This window comes from Podarcis erhardii (assembly GCF_964252035.2).
Source record: "Podarcis erhardii genome assembly, chromosome: 11".
In the NCBI taxonomy this organism is placed as follows: domain Eukaryota; kingdom Metazoa; phylum Chordata; class Lepidosauria; order Squamata; family Lacertidae; genus Podarcis; species Podarcis erhardii.
In genome coordinates, this window is record NC_138501.1 from 53,601,549 (window position 1) to 53,618,409 (window position 16,861).

The 16,861-nt window shown below is 47.1% G+C and overlaps 1 protein-coding gene and 1 long non-coding RNA gene across 2 annotated transcripts; both read right to left on the reverse strand.

Moving 5' to 3' along the window:
- Window positions 1–10,413: 10,413 nt before the first annotated feature.
- LOC309352904 lies at window positions 10,414–12,327 on the reverse strand. The gene is made up of 2 exons (XR_014161465.1): window positions 10,940–12,327; window positions 10,414–10,799 (listed from the first exon to the last, which is right to left on the reverse strand). It is a non-coding gene; the product is annotated as an uncharacterized lncRNA (long non-coding RNA).
- A 500-nt stretch (window positions 12,328–12,827) lies between these two features.
- Window positions 12,828–14,232, reverse strand: RPP25L (ribonuclease P/MRP subunit p25 like). Its single transcript, XM_081881745.1, has one exon. The coding sequence runs from the start codon at window positions 14,173–14,175 to the stop codon at window positions 13,618–13,620; it is 558 nt and encodes a 185-aa protein (XP_081737871.1). The 5' UTR covers window positions 14,176–14,232; the 3' UTR covers window positions 12,828–13,617.
- Between the last annotated feature and the right edge of the window lie 2,629 nt (window positions 14,233–16,861).

Below are 16,861 nucleotides of genomic sequence, written 5' to 3' on the forward strand. Positions count from 1 at the left end.
TATTATTATTATTATTATTACTACTACTACTACTACTACTAACCAGGAGGGCTCTGCTCTGCCTCCACAGCTGGAGGCAGCCATGCTTCTGAATCCCAGTTCCTGGAAACTGCAGGAAGCGAGAGGGCTCTTGTGCCCGGATCCCGGATCTTGTGCTTGCGGGTTTCCAGTTGGGGCAGCTGATTGGCGCATGTGAGAACAGGTTGCCAAACTTGAGCTAGGGTGGCAGAGTGGTTAGAGTGCCGGACTAGGACCTGGAAGACCAGAGTTCAAATCCTGCACTTGAGCTCAGTGAGTCAACTTGTCACTGCCTCTTCGCCTAACCTACCTCACAGGGATGTTGTGGGGGAATCAAATGAGGAGAGGGAGAAACATGCAGGCCACCTTTGAGCTCCTTGGGGGTGAGATTTAAATGCAGTAAATAAGACATGTCCAACTTCCAAGAGACTGCGATCCACTATCAGAAAACTGGCAGTGATCTACCCATTGGATTTTTAGGGAGCAAAGGTTGTTGAGCTTTATTATTTTGGGGGGCCATCGACCACGATCTACCATGGACCCCCCCACAATCAACCAGTGGATCACGATCAACCTGTTGGACTGCCCTACAGTAAATGAATGATATAGATGAGCTCTTCTTATGGTCTTAAGATGTGGCTGTATTTTTACGGCTTCTTGTCGCCTTTTCTGTGGATGGACTGGTTGGGCGAGGGATGCTGTCCTTGTCTGTGCAGGACTCGGACTGGGTGGGGGCACATGGAAAGTTGGACCAGAGGAAGGAGTAGTAGAGGTTGTCTAAGGACAGCCCTGTGTGCGCTTCAACATCCAGAGAAAGTAAGAGGAGGATTTGGGGAAGAAGATGTTCAGGTCGCTGCCTTCAAGAGATGCCAGGAGCTTGCTTTTTCTTTCTAATTTAGGATAAACGACAAATTTGCACATGTGATTGATGGGGCCAATAATATGGGAAGCAGTCATTTTAATTGAAACAGTACCAAGAAATGGGTAAAAAACATAAACAACAGGAGAGGCAGGTTTGATCCCACGGACTGGAACGCACAGAGGAAACAAGAGACAGAACCGTCATCTTGTGCTGATTGCCATCTTCAGAGAAATGTGTGTCGCTTTTAAGATGTTTTTTTATTTATTTCAAAGCTTTCTGTGCTGCTTTTTCGGCAAGGCTTCTGCAAGCGAACAAACCATATAACAATGAAACCTCTAGAACGCTTAAAATATCCAGTTACATCCATATATATATAAAACCAGCGTGAGATAAAATAACCCATTTATCACCACAACAGGAGACTCGGGCTGAGAGTCTCGATTTAGAAGCCCAATAAAAAGCCATCGGTGGAAATGGCAATGTATTGGCAATGTATTGGCCAGAGCGGAAGCCAGGAGGCTTAAATTATGTGGCTTTTTCGTATTTCTCGCATGTGTTTGTAATTTCGATCCCCACATTGTTTCGATTCTTCTGCTGGCTGGAATGAACATTCAGCTTTAATAGATTTGACTTCTACACTCTGTCCTGCATTAGCTAATTTGTAGAATCACGGCCTCGGTCCAGTATACCTTAAGGAGCGTCTCCACCCCCATCGTTCTGCCCGGATGCTGAGGTCCAGCGCCGAGGGCCTTCTGGCAGTTCCCTCATTGCGAGAAGCAAAGCTACAGGGAACCAGGCAGAGGGCCTTCTCGGTAGTGGCGCCCGCCCTGTGGAACGCCCTTCCAGCAGATGTCAAAGCGATAAACAACTACCTGACATTCAGAAGACATCTTAAGGCAGCCCTGTTCAGGGAAGTTCTTAAAGTGTGATATTTTACTGTACTTTTGGTTTCTATGGAAGCCGCCCAGAGTGGCTGGGGAGGCCCAGCCAGATGAGCGGGGTATAAATAATAAATTATTATTATTATTAATTATTATAGAGTTGGGACCCCCAGAGGCCATCTGGTCCAGCCCCCGGCAACGCAGGAATAACAGCTAAAGAATCCCCAGCAGATGGCCATCCAACCTCTCTTTAAAAACCTGCAATGATGGAGAGACCAAGAGCTTCCACTGTTGAACGGTTCCTGCCCTCAGACAGTGATTCCTAACGTTTAGTAAGAATCCAGCTTATGAAAAACCCAGCTGCTGCATCAGAACAAGCCAATAATATCTGCAGTGCTTTTTTTTCCTATAAAAAAAAATAGGGATACAGTACTCTCATTTTCCTACTCATGTTGAAATACTGCCCCTCAATGGGGCCAAACTTAGATTCACAAAATGTTTAGGGGCATGTGTCCCCCCAGGAAAAAAAGCACAAAATACCTGTGTCCATTAGAATGCAGATTGTGCCTGACCATTGGCTCTCAGAGCCAGAGGGGTCCCACACCGCCTATGATTTCTCCTACTGACCCGTTTAAGGGACGCGGGTAGCACTGTGGTCTAAACCACAGAGCCTAGGGCTTGCCGATCGGAAGGTCGGCGGTTCAAACCCCCGCGATGGGGTGAGCTCCCGTTGCTCAGTCCCTGCTCCTGCCAACCTAGCAGTTCAAAAGCACATCAAAGTGCAAGTAGATAAATAGGTACCGCTCTGGCGGGAAGGTAAACGGCGTTTCCGTCCACTGCGAAGCTGCACGGCAGCTCCCTCGGCCAATAAAGCGAGATGAGTGCCGCAACCCCAGAGTCGTCCGCCACTGGACCTAAGGTCAGGGGTCCTTTTACCTTTACCTTTTACTGAAACCCTTTGTGGAGTGATGTGGAACCCAGGAGGGGAGAATTTTGCAAAGCTCTCTATAATACTGGACATTGTGTCACTTCTGCCATCTTCTGGGTGGAACCAAAACTGCATGACGGACAGGGCTGGCAGCATTTCTGTTCGGTGGACTGTCACTAATTTGGACAGCATTGGCAAAAGGAGATTGACTTGTGTTGGCAGGGCTCTGGGAACATGGCAGTTCTGAAACAATGCCAGGTCCTTTGTGCTTGCGACTAACCTGCCTCCGGCTGACTCCGTTATGCCAGCTGCAAAATTCAGCATTTGCGTATTCATCTATTTTGTTTTGTATTTTGCAGGGATGCTGCAGCCATGGATTTCCTGCATCAGCAGCAGGCTGAATCTGGCAAGTTTCCTTCCATCTCCACGACTCTGTTGTTTCCTTGTCCTTAAACGCTGCCCTGTTTCAGAAGCTAAAAATAGTGGCAGCTGCTCCAGGGCTTGCTTTCCTCTTCCCTCCTCATTCCTTTGTTCTTTTGCGCCATGTACTAAATTGTACTAATAAAACTGGTGTGTACTAAATTGTATTACCACACACTAATTGTACCATATTGTGTAGGAAGCTCTTTTAATACTGGGGGCTGCAGAAGTTGAATCGGGATCCGGTGGGGAGTTCTCTGGCTGATCTGCTGTAGGATTTCTGACCTCAAAATTGTTTTAACAATGGCAGGAGCAAAGCAACATTCCCGAGGGAATCGGGCGGCTGAAATGAAGAGAAATGAAATGAACCGTATTAGGATGTTTGTGTGGGAGAAATGCAAACTCAGTTCCGTTCTGGTACTGAAAATAAACCCCTAGGCTAAGAATGTGCTCTGAGGTACCCTGGCCTTCAGTTCTAACTGTAGGGCTTTTGTTGCTAGATCTCGGGTTCGAGTAAAAGAAACACACATAAAAAGACAACATATTCCAGCTGTCTAGCCTGACAATCCCATAAAACCAGTTCCTGTGTTCTGCAACACTCCTGCCCTGCCTTTTGTGGCCTTTTGTGAGCTGTTTGCCTGTCCAGTTTGCAGGATCCTTCCCTCCAGGGCCTTCCCATTGCAGCAAAATTCCAGCAGCTTTTTTTTTGCATTTTGAGCTCAAGTCAACTTCAAGGAAGCGAAGAACACTCATAATTGTTCAGTAGGAGCGTTCTGAGAGGCCTTGATCTGCCCTTAAAAGATTTTGATAACAGAGCGGGGAGATTGTTATCATGAAACGGCACGCCACGCTTTCATCTTTATTCATCAAGGGGCCTTTGAAAATAGGGCGGGACAGGGAGTTAGATTAATAAAGCCGCTAAATGTGGGTGGGAGCTTGAAACGGCTGCCCACGGAGCCTGTCCCAACCTGCCACTCTCCGAGTGCTTCTCAGTGCAACTCTCACCAGCCCCGGGCCTAAGAGTCCTGAACTTTAAGGCTTTTTCAAATGGGATGAATTTCCTACAGACGGCATAGCTCACTAGGAAAAGCTCAGGTTGGAACACACTCCTGTTGTGCAGGGACTTCATTTTTCAGAAGGGGGTAATTATTCCTGCTGTAGACACCAGTGATAGCTGGCCTGGAGCTGCAACAGCTACCGGTACTTCATAGTTGACTTCATCCAGCATGTCCAAGTAGTTTGTGTGGGTCTGTATATCATGCCTGTCTTCTGCTGCAATTTTCTTAAAATTCTTTAGTTTCACTGGCAATTTATTTATTTTTTTGCAAGCGTAAGAAATGGTTTTATCCACTCTGCACATTCTGCAATACTGCCTCACTCCAAGCCTGAGACTCTTGTAACTACATGTACTGAGGTATAGTGACAGAGTGCAGCCACCGCCAATATTCTATACAGTGGTACCTCTGGTTGTGTACTTAATTCGTTCCGGAGGTCCGTTCTTTACCTGAAACTGTTCTTAACCTGAAGCACCACTTTAGCTAATGGGGCCTCCTGCTGCCGCTGTGCTGCCGGAGCACAATTTCTGTTCTCATCCTGAAGCAAAGTTCTTAACCCGAGTTACTATTTCTGGGTTAGCGGAGTCTGTAACCTGAAGTGTATGAAACCTGAAGCGTTTGTAACCCAAGGTACCACTGTACTGGAAATCCAAAGAATTGACATCTAGAATATCCTAGAATTGACATCTGAAAAATGAAATCCCTGCACAACAGGAGTGTATGCCAACCTGAACAATATTGTAAGATTGCTGGAAAATACATCCTGGACTTTTTACACTAGGAGAAGCTGGCAAGCCAGTAAATTGCCATGTGTGGCACTTGCATTCATTTTCCTTTTACTGCGTGCACTGGTGAATGCACATTCGGTGAAGCCTTAGACAACTGTGTTTCCTTGCAGCTTAGCCGATAGTGAAATTACTGTGTAAGAACGTTAAGAAGATCCCTGCAGGATCAGGCCCATGGCCCATCCACTCCAGCATCCTGTTCTCACAGGAGCTGACTGGAAGCAAGCTGGATCCGAGCGCAAAAGCCATCGACGGCCCTCTCCTCCATGAATTGGTCTGGTCGTTTTTTTAAGCCATCCAGTTTGGTGGCCATTGCTGCCTCCTGTGGCAGGGAGTTCCGCAGGTTAAATATGCACCGTGTGAAGGAGGGTCACAGCTTGGAGGAATGTGAGGAAGAGCAAAACACAAAAAGGATGGAGCGACAACCAGCAGCTGCAGAGGCGAAGGCTGATGTTTGCATACTGATATGAAATGGATAGAGGAATCTTACAGGCTCTAATAATAATAATTAATAATATTTCATTATTTATACCCCGCCCATCTGGCTGGGTCTTCCCAGCCACCCTGGGCTGCTTCCAACAAAGTATTAAAATACAGTGGTCTGTTAAACATTAAAAGCTTCCCTAAACAGCACTGCCTTCAGATGTCTTCTAAATGTCACGTAGTTGTTTATCTCTTTGACATCTGATGGGAGGGTGTTTCACAGGGCGGGCGCCACTACTGAGAAGGCCCTCTGCCTGGTTCCCTGTAGCTTTGCTTCTCGCAGCAAGGGAACTGCCAAAGGCCCTCAGCGCTGGACCTCAGTGTCCAAGCAGAACGATGGGGAGAAGACGCTCCTTCAGATATACTGGATCGAGGCCGTTTAGGGCTTTCAAGGTCAGCACTAACACTTTGAATTGTGCTCAGAAACATACTGGGAGTTTAACATTTGAGAATTTCTCTCTCTCTCTCTCTCTCTCTCTCCCTCTCTCCAACACACACACACACACACACACTCCAGAATAAGGGTCCTAGAGCTCTCCTCCCAGGCTGTTTAATAAGATGCAGAAAGCAGAAAGCAGCTAATGCGATTTCACCAGGCTCTGTTGCTTTCTATTACTGACTCTGACAGATGCACGCTCTGCCTGCCATCTGGATTCCACGTTCCATCCCTCTTTTTACGAGAGAAGTGCAAGAGAACCGAAGGTGGAGGGGTGCAAATCAGCCCCGGAGAGCTCAGAGAAAGGGCCCCAATGTAACAAGACACTGCGAAGCAAGCCTGACTTTGCCTGGTGTTGCTTTGCCTGCAACAGCAGGGGCACCAAGTTGTGGGGTGCTGTTGTGGGTTCCAGCTCACTATTAAACTCTTGTGTTCTGTCGCTTCCTCTGTAAAGTGAGAAAGGGTGGGAAATAGCCTGGAGACCATTTTATCTTGCCAATCAAGAGGTTTTTAAAGTATTACACAGAATATAAATGCTTTTAAATAAACAAAAGGAACAAATCTGTTCTGTGCAATCTCGAGCGGCTAGTCCTTACTGTTAAAGGTTTCCACCTCCATCTTAAGGTCCATAAATAGCAACACCCTTGAGGTCCCGGGCCCTAAGGAAGTCAGATTAGCCTCAACCAGAGCCAGGGCCTTTTCAACACTGGCCCCAGCCTGGTGGAACACTGTGTCTCATGAGACCAGGGCCCTGCAGCACCTGATTTCTTTCCACAGGGCCTGGAAGACAGAGTTGTTCCGCCTGGCCACCCAATGCTAAGATACTATCAAGAATGTATAATTTGCTGTTGAAATGGAACACTGAGGAAGAAAATCTGCTATGATAAAATGGGCACAAGATATAGGTCATAATATTATGTTTGCTGACTGGGAGCAGTTGTGGACCACTGGGGTTAAATTTACGGCATGTAATGCCCTAAGAGAGAATATTATGAAAATGATGTACAGGTGGTACATGACCCCAGTCAAGCTTGCAAAAATCTATCATTTGCCCGATAATAAATGTTGGAAATGTAAAGAAACTGAAGGTACATTTTTTCACCTTTGGTGGACGTGCCCAAGGATTAAGGCTTTCTGGGAGATGATTTATAATGAAATGAAAAAGGTATTTAAATATACCTTCCTGAAGAAACCAGAGGCCTTTCTCCTGGGCATGGTCGGCCAATTGGTGTCAAAGAAGGATAGAACTTTCTTTATGTACGCTACAGCAGCAGCAAGAATACTCATCGCAAAGCATTGGAAGACACAAGATCTACCCACCTTGGAAGAATGGCAGATGCAAGTAATGGACTACATGGAAATGGCGGAAATGACTGGCAGAATCCGAGACCAGGGAGAAGAGTTGGTGGAAGAAGATTGGAGGAAATTTAAAATCTACTTACAGAAACATTGTAAAATTTTGGAATGTTGATGACATTGAAATGAAATGAAGGGGTTCTAGTAATAAGGTAGAAGATTATGTAAGAATGGATTGATATTAGATGAAAGCTTGAAGCTAAAATATGTGAGGAAAAATAATTAAGGATAAACCAACAGGATATGAATTTGCTGAACCAATTTTTAAGTGGAATACAAAAAAGGGAGGCGTGAGGAAGTCAGGAAAATAAGTTAACTAAAGAGGAGAAACTAAAAAAGAGGGATTTTTGTTTTTCTTTTCTCTTTTTCTTTCTTTTTTCCCCTATGTTAATTGTCTGTATTTTTGTATTTTTGTATCTTTGTGTTTTTGTATTTTTTCTTGTGTTTTTTCCATTGTCTTATAATTTCTTTATTGTGAAAATTTAATAAAATATCATTTTTTAAAAAAAATAGTTGTTCCGCCTGGCCTTTGGCTTGGAATCAACTTGATCCCCTTCCCCTCTTTCCTTTTTCCCTTATGTGATGGAACTCCTATTTGGGGACTTCCCTGGCTTTTTTCTGGCCCATGTAGGACCAGTCTGGATAGTTGGCCTTGGTGAAGACTTGATGTTTTCATCCCAAAGAAGTTTTTGATTTGAGTTTCTACTGAAATGAGGCTGCATTTTAATGTTGTATTTTAATCTTGTTTTTAAGTTGTCTTTTAACCAGTTGTTTTTATACCTGGTGTTAGCTGCCCTGAGCCTGTCTTGGCTGGGGAGGGCGGGGTATAAATAAATTTTATTATTCCAGCATGTCCTCAAGGGACTCCCCACTGCACCTTCCAGATAACCAAAAACCAGAAACCAGTTGCTGCTCCAGGGCTTTCCTTTTTGGACCGTCCTTGAAAGTTAATAGGGCATGTTCTGTTGAGTTTGTGGAACCTGTTCCTTCTTGAGAGAGGTCAGCTCCAAGAGCGACTGCTGAGCCAACCCATTAATCAGACTTTTAACCGCCAACATGCAATGGAATCTGCTTGGGTTTATATCAGGCCCATGATTGCTTAGGGAAAACAGGAGATACAACGAGTTCAGTTCTGAACGCTGCTCTCCACTTTAGGAACTTGATGTGCATTGCAAAGCAGATTTACAAATCCCAATCAGACAAAACAAACAAATGAATAATGGATTAATTCCTCCCTATAAAAGGATTACAGGGCAGACTTGTACACAGGAGATTAAAGTAATCTGGTTTCCTTTGAGGAGATGCCTCAGCATTTGCAGGAAGAAAAGCAATCAAGAATATGACAATCTTACGGCATGCAAATATATATATATATAGCTGCTGCAAATTTTTTGCAAATGCCTGAAATCTGCTGGCATCGTCTGGAAGAGGAGCTGCTACCAGATGTTCTTGAATATTCCCATAATCTTTGTCCATTGGCCCTTGTAGCTGGAGCTGGTGGGCGTTGTTAATTCCACATCCTCAAAGGGCACCAAGCTGACGACCTCTGTTCCAAAGCCTAATCCTGATCTTTTCTAACTTTTGGTCGGCATTTCTGAGCCCACCATGTTTGCAAAGCTTTCTGGATCCTTGTGGGCAAACTGCACCCCACGCACAATCTCTTCCACCTCTCCCTCTTCGGCAAGCTGTGTTAAAGAGACTACTTTAGAGGTAGGAAACTTATGGCAGGAGTCCAAGTCCAGAAAGAGTTGAGGGCACAGGTTCTCCATTCCTCTCCTACCTGGGCCTTTCATAAGAAGAGCTTGCGGGATCAGGCCAATGGCCCATCTAGTGCAGCATTCTGTTCTCACTGGGCCAACCAGATGCCCTAGTGGGAAACCCGCAAGCAGGATTCGAACACAAGAGCCCTCTTTCCGCTTGAGTTTTACAGCAATTGGGATTCAGAAGAATTGTTGCCTCCGACTGTGGAGACAGAGTATAGCCATTGATGATGATGATGATGATGATGATGATGATAAATTTTATTTATACCCAGCCCTCCCCAGCCAAGACCGGGCTCAGGGCAGGTAACACCCGATATAAAGCAATTGAAATACAACTTAAAAAACAAGATTAAAATTCAACATTAAAACATTAAAATGCAGCCTCCTTTCGGTGGAAACTCAAATCAAAAACTTTTGGGGGGATAAAAACGTCAAGTCTTCACCAAGGCTAACTATCCAGACTGGTCCTACGTGGGCCAGAAAAAAGCCAGGGAAGTCCCCAAATAGGAGTTCCATCACAGAAGGAGAAAGGAAAGAGGGGGAGGGGATCACATTGATTCCAAGCCAAAGGCCAGGAGGAACAACTCTGTCTTACAGGCCCTGCGGAAAGAAATCAGATCCTGCAGGGCCCTGGTCTCATGAGACAGAGCGTTCCACCAGGCCGGGGCCAGTGCTGAAAAGGCCCTGGCTCTGGTTGAGGCTAATCTGACTTCCTTAGGGTCCAGGACCTCTAGGGTGTTGCTATTTGTGGACCTTAAGGTCCTCTGTGGGGCAGACTGGGAAAGGCGGTCCCGTAGGTACGAGGGTCCTAGCCCTCTTCTCCTTGAATTTGACTAATCCTCTTGTAAAGTGATCCAGATTGGGGGCCATCTCTGCCCCCTGGACAAAGAAGTGGGTCGCCGCAGGTTAATTAAAATCATTTCACCCATCTCAGCACTCTTCAGCTAGATCCAAACCTGGCCATTGGTGCTGTGGATGAAAACAGAGTGGTCCAGTCTCCAGGGGGAAGAACCATGTCCAGAAGTAAGGAAGACAGGCCATTTCCAGCTTGGCCTGAGAGCTATTTGTTTTGTCTTGAATATATCAATCTCCACCTCGCCCCCCCTAAACCACCAGGTACAGCCAAGCTCTGCCACCTGAACCACCAGGTGCCCTTTGCCCACTTCCTCTGGGCCCTGCCAGTCTCAACGCTACTCCCCTGCCCCCCCCTCAAACTGCTTCCTCAACTGGTACACTTTAGGGGCTGCTTGTCCGATAGCAGACACCTTCTCCCTTGTTCCACAGCCCAGCTGACATCTCTGCACACCCAGGCTGTTCTAACCTGGGACTCATGCTGATTTCTGGCAGGACCTTTGACTCTGTAGGAAAATACTGTCCACAGATTATCTTCCTCTGCCCCAGGCCAAAGGATGAGGCTTACTTAAGATGCTGTCAAAAGACTGCTTTATTAAAGCCATAGATCAGCCATGGCAGTTTGCAAGGGAACTGGAGCAGAAATTAATCAAGGCTTGCAGCCGTTTTTTGCATGAAGAATGCCAGGCACCCCCTGGTGGGACATTTCAGCACAGCAAAGAGCTTCAGGTAAATCTCAATTTTCCTGGCAAATCTTCCTACAGCTATGGCTCTTTTAAAGTTATTCTAAGTGGACCCATCCACTGTCCCAGTGCTTAAGCATCTTTTATAGCTCACTGTTTGTGTGTTCCATGCTGTGGTAGCTTGAAGGAAAGCAACTGAGGGCTAAACCCACCCAGAACATGCTACACTCCAATAACCGGTAATGTTCAAAGAGCTGCATTTAGTGTTTTAACCAGGCTTCCTCAACCTCAGCCCTCCAGATGTTTTTGGCCTACAACTCCCATGATCCCTAGGTAGCAGGACCAGTGGTCAGGGATGCTGGGAATTGTAGCCTCAAAACATCTGGAGGGCAGAGGTTGAGGAAGCCTGGTTAAAACCATCTACAATATGCAAGGCACTCTCAGCTTCCCCTCTCTGGAATGCTGGGAGTGGGGATAATAACTCTGCCAAATTATGAAGTCCACAGCAGAGGTGATTTTCAAGCCAGGGAGTGCCTGATGCATGGCTTAATCTCTCGGCCATTATGACAAAATGGCGGTTTCTCTCATGCCAATGAGAAAAAGTTGTAAATGAGGCATTGGAGAGCTGGCTTGGTTGCTGGGTCCTCAGCAGCTATGGGGGTGATGCATCTTATTTGGGGCAGATCTTGTCTTGGGTCTCAGTGCCTGCTTCAGATCTGCTTCCCCTACTGCTCCTGAGCAGCCAAGAGGAAGTCTTTCATGGCACAGTAATGACGTCTAGGTAGAACGTCAGAGGCACAGACCCTTCTCCAGGCGGGACTGCTGTCAGCAGGCAACCAACTATCTGGGAGCAGCCAGAATGACCCAGAAGGAGAGTTCAGAGGCTGCCTTAGAAAATGGAACTCAGTTGCTTTGCTCCTGCTGACGTGGATAGGGACTTCTAGGTGGAAAAGCAAGCAGCAGGGACAAAGCACATTCCAGGCAGACACAGAGGATTAGTAACCCTTGATCCCAGCAGCTCATGCAAGCTGAAGGGATTCATCATCTCTTCATTCCGGCAGAAACTGACTAGGGGACCATGAGCAACATTCTGCCTTCCTCTGCTTTGGCTTCTAGAGGGAATGCAGGCTGACCATCCAGCCCATATAACTGGCCCATATACAATGCAACACGGCAGTGCCAGCCTTCAGTATCAAAGGCAAGGTTTCCTTGGGCTTGAAGGGGACTTTGTGAATATTTTAAGGGAACTGGCAGACACATCCCACCTCAAATTACACGCAGCAAACAGCATAAAAGATTAAGGAAAGCCACTTCAAAGGGAAAGATGAGTTTAGGAAACAGACCTGACAGGCAGGCGGCAACATTTAGACACAGTCACAGTCTGGAAGAAAGTGTTTCAAAGAGGCAGAGGACAGAATGAAGTGGTGGTGACAGCAATGATGGGCCCTGCTAAAGGAACAGCACCCAGATATTATCAGGGGCAACTCAGTTCAGGCAGCGGCTGCAACCTCACAAGGCTGATAACCTCAAGGACTCCCAAAGTCGCTATCATGCAAACACCACTTGTTCTCCAAGGAACAAGATCACAGGGTGTTTGGGACCAGTACTTCTTGCTTGCCCACAGGCAACGTTCAATTCCTTATTCCTTTTACCTTGCCTTATTCAAGATAAGATGGGACTTTCTCCTGGCAAAGGTAAATCAAGAGTCCTCAACTAACTATAAGGGCTGGTAATCTCAATTCAGTCTTTTGACAGCCCTCCTGAATGAATAATCAGCTGCCAAGTCCGGAGATAACAATAAATTTGAATTACCGTATTTTTTGCTCTATAAGACGCACCAGACCACAAGACGCACCTAGTTTTTGGAGGAGGAAAACAAGAAAAAAAATATTCTGAATCTCAGAAGCCAGAACCGCAAGAGGGATCGCTGTGCAGTGAAAGCAGCAATCCCTCTTGCTGTTCTGGCTTCTGGGATAGCTGCGCAGCCTGCATTCGCTCCATAAGACGCACACACATTTCCCCTTACTTTTTAGGAGGGAAAAAGTGAGTCTTATAGAGCAAAAAATACGGTATTACCTTTAGTGGCTTAATTGTCAGCCCCTTCCAGCACTTTTTGAAGTCAGGAGGAAGGAGAACCAAGTCCTCAATCTCCACCCCTCACCCCAAGGGAGGTCCTTGGAGCACCAGCCCCTGACAGGTCCAGAGAAGAACTGAGCAACACCACAGGAGAGAGGAAGCAGTAAAGCACCTTAGATGGAATGGGAGTTGGGGGATGTGTTCAGAGATGACAGACCAACGTCAGGTGTGTGGACAAGCAGTGAACATTTTAATGGCCTGGTATTTTTTACTGGCAAGACTGCTTTGGAGACAAAAATAAAACTTGCTGAACAAAATTACATTGCGTCCAACCCATATGTTACAACACATGATGAGATGCTACATTTTCATGTACAGATACATCAGGAAGTCCCTTGGCACAATCACACATGATGCATTCGCCTCTCGCCTTTGTGCTGCATCCCTTTCTTTTGAATGCTCAGGACCTTAATGCAAAAGCAAGAAAATCTAAAAGCATGGAGGCCCTCCGGCCACAAGGAAACCAGCAATGTTTTCTGATGACAATGTGAAAAGATATCCCGGGGTCGCGGTAATCTGCTGATCTTGTTCATATGAACAGAAGTGGATTAGATGGCGAAGGGCTGGGCTCTTGCAGAATCAGGAGAAGAGACAGGAAACGGGAGGCAGCAGGGCATGAGCGAAGGAATCATCTAAGACTTCCTCCCTGTTTTCATTATCCGTCCCACCAAGAAAGATTCTGCACATTGCCATTTCAAGCACCCAAATCCTGAACGTGCTGGGCACAACCCAGTGAGACATTTCCTGTTTGTCCCCTGTTCAAACGAGGGGAAAAGCCACAACACCAGACCCTCGTGCTCAGTCTGCCCAATGCCAGTTGACTTCTGAATTCAGCCAGACTCTCCTTTCCTCTCCTCCAGATGCAGCCAGTGTTTCTAACCCGTCCCACTTTATTCCGATAACCAGCCGGCTTTCCTTGTCTCAGGGAGCAGTTGCTGCCGTTCTGAAGCTGGGCTCGCTCAGGGCTTTTTGTAAGAATCCTCCCGTCTGCCAGAGCGGGGAAGCTTCCTAGCGTGGGCGGCCCCTCTGCCTCCCCCCTGCTTCCTCTTGGCCTGGCCCTGGGACTCCGATGATTTCAGCGTTTCTAACCAGAAGGCGTCAAAAGACCCGGGAGCCTGGTAGCCTGGCTCTTGAGCATCCAGCGGATCTTTGCTCAGCAAGACACAAATGGCAGGAATATTCCGCTTCACAGTCAAAGAATCAAGGCCGGCCTCTGGCACAATGGGCTCCCAGATCTCCTCCGTTTGCCTAAAGAACACTTTGGTGATCTGGTGGAGGTTTTGGAGCCTTCTCTTCATGATCTCCACGCAGGTGATGGTCTTGCTGATGGCCTTGCCAGCGCCACTGAAGAGGACCTGCCGCACGGCCTCCGACTCCATCTTGCCAATGGCGTAGCCCATCAGGTTCCGGATTTTGCTGCCGTCCTTCACTTTCATTTCAATTATATCGGAGGGCAAGTTGGTGAAGGGAAGAGGCGACGGCTTCTCCACGGTCTTGGACTTCTGATAGTTCTCCATGATCCCCACTGCAGGCACCTGGGTTGAGTTGGCCGGAAGGGGGCAAGGGAAAGACACAACAGTCACAAACAAATCCAGGGACTCAATTAAGGCTAGAAAAATAAAATATTATGAATATGTAACAAAGCAATTGCTTCACTGATCAGGGTTTCATGCACTCCGACCTTCCATCTCCTAACAGTGACCAAAAAGGGGAGGAAAGTGAGGGGAGCTAAACTCTAAATAGAAAACCAAGAGGGGGTCATTGGTTGTTTCTTTCTTTCTTGTTAAATGTATTTTGTGTTTTTATCTTGCGTTTTTATGCTGTGAACCATCCCGAGATCTTCGGATGAAGCATGGCTGCCGCGGACCATGGAGTCAAAAAGCAGACCCCTGCAACTTTTGAGCTGGTGTCAGAAAAAAGATTTGGCCCAAATACCAACTCTGGACCAAATGCCATGTTACCCAACCACGGGCGGTTTATGCATTTCAGGGGGTCACAAGTCAGGCCTCTGCCTCTCAGCAGATTTCAATGAGAGAAGAGGGAGGGAGACCACAAAAAGGATGGAGGCAGATGCAGACATGCTTAAGGCTGGGAATACGACAGGGCAGCCACCTCCATCTCTGTACCTTCCAGAGGTCTCGGGGAATCCCTAATACTGTGCTGCCAGGGTCGCTGAGGTGAGCCTGTGCTTCAAAGGGGATGGATGGGGGGGGTTGAGTGCTCAGGGGCCACCCCCAAAGCTGAGTGCTGAGGGCGCTGGACTAGCATCTGGGGGGGGGGGGGGAAGAAACCAGGGCGAGGGTCCTCCTACTCAGTTGTGACTTTGGAAGACTCACACATGGCCCTGTCCTACCTCGCGGGGTGGTTGTGCGCATGCATGCAGGGAGGAGAGGGAGACAAACAATGCAGTACAAGTACACAAAGAGGTACACATCTATCTATACACAAAAGACTGCATGCATACACACACACACACACACACACACACACACACACATATAGTGGTACCTTGGGTTACATACGCTTCAGGTTACATACGCTTCAGGTTACAGACTCCGCTAACCCAGAAATAGTGCTTCAGGTGAAGAACTTTGCTTCAGGATAAGAACCGAAATCATGCTCCTGCGGCGCGGCGGCAGGAGGCCCCATTAGCTAAAGTGGTGCTTCAGGTTAAGAACAGTTTCAGGTTAAGTACAGACCTCCAGAATGAATTAAGTACTTAACCCGAGGTACCACTGTATATACATAGACACATACACACACACTCACATATACACACACACAAAATACACACACACACACACACATATATATATATATGCGCGCACACACACACACACACACACACACAGACACACACACACACACACACACATATATATATACACACACAGGGAGACACATACACACATATACACATATATACACACACAAAATACATACATATATATATATATGTGCGCGCGCACACACAGACATACACACACACATACATATATATATACACAGAGAGAGAGAGTCACACACACACACATATACACATACACAAAATACATATATATATATATATATATATATGCGCGCACACACACATACACACACACACAAACACACACACATATATATATACACACAGGGAGACACATACACACACACACACATATACACACAGACAAAATACATACATACATATATATATACACAGAGAGAGAGTCACACACACACACACACACACACACACATATACACATAAACACATATATATATACACACACACACACACACACACACACAGAGAGAGAGACACATACGCACACACACACATATACACACACACAAAATACATACATATATATATATATGTGCGCGCACACACACAGACATACACACACACATACATATATATATATATATATATATACACACAGAGAGAGAGTGTCACACACACACACACACACACACATATACACATACACAAAATACATATATATATATATATATATATGCGCGCGCACACATACACACATATATATATACACACACACACACTGAGAGAGAGACACATACGCACACACACATATACACACACACAAAATACATACATACACATACATATATACACACAGACACACACACACACACACACACACATATACACACACACAAAATACATACATACATATATATATATATATATATACACACGCGCGCGCGCGCGCACACAGAACCCCCCCCCTCGAGGTACCGCAGCTCTTTTAGGCCAAGCCGGCAGAGGGCGCCCCTGAGCATGCGCCGAGTGTTTTCCTGCCGGGGGGGGGAGGCGGCTCTCTGCACGCGCCCAGAGGCTCCCTCGCCTGCTGGGAGAGAAGGAGCCGCGCCGCCCCCGCCGGCCTCCTCGTTCCGCGCCCTCCTCTCCGGCATTACAGGCAGAGACAAAAGGGACATACCTGCCGGCCGCCGCCTCCTTCGCCGCCTCGCTCTCTCGCCTCCTTCGCCGCCTCTCAGGGAGCGGAAGCGACGAGAGGGCGGCGCTCTCCCGCACTGCGCACGCGCGGCCGGGCGGCCATCTTGCGGCGAGCCGGAAGGAGGCGGGGCGAAAGAGAGAGAGAGAGGACAGCGAAGGGAAGCCCCGCCTCCCCCGACGAGCGATTGGGCGAGGGCGCAGCGGGCCCCTCCCCCTGCCGCTGACGGGCGGGCCGCGCA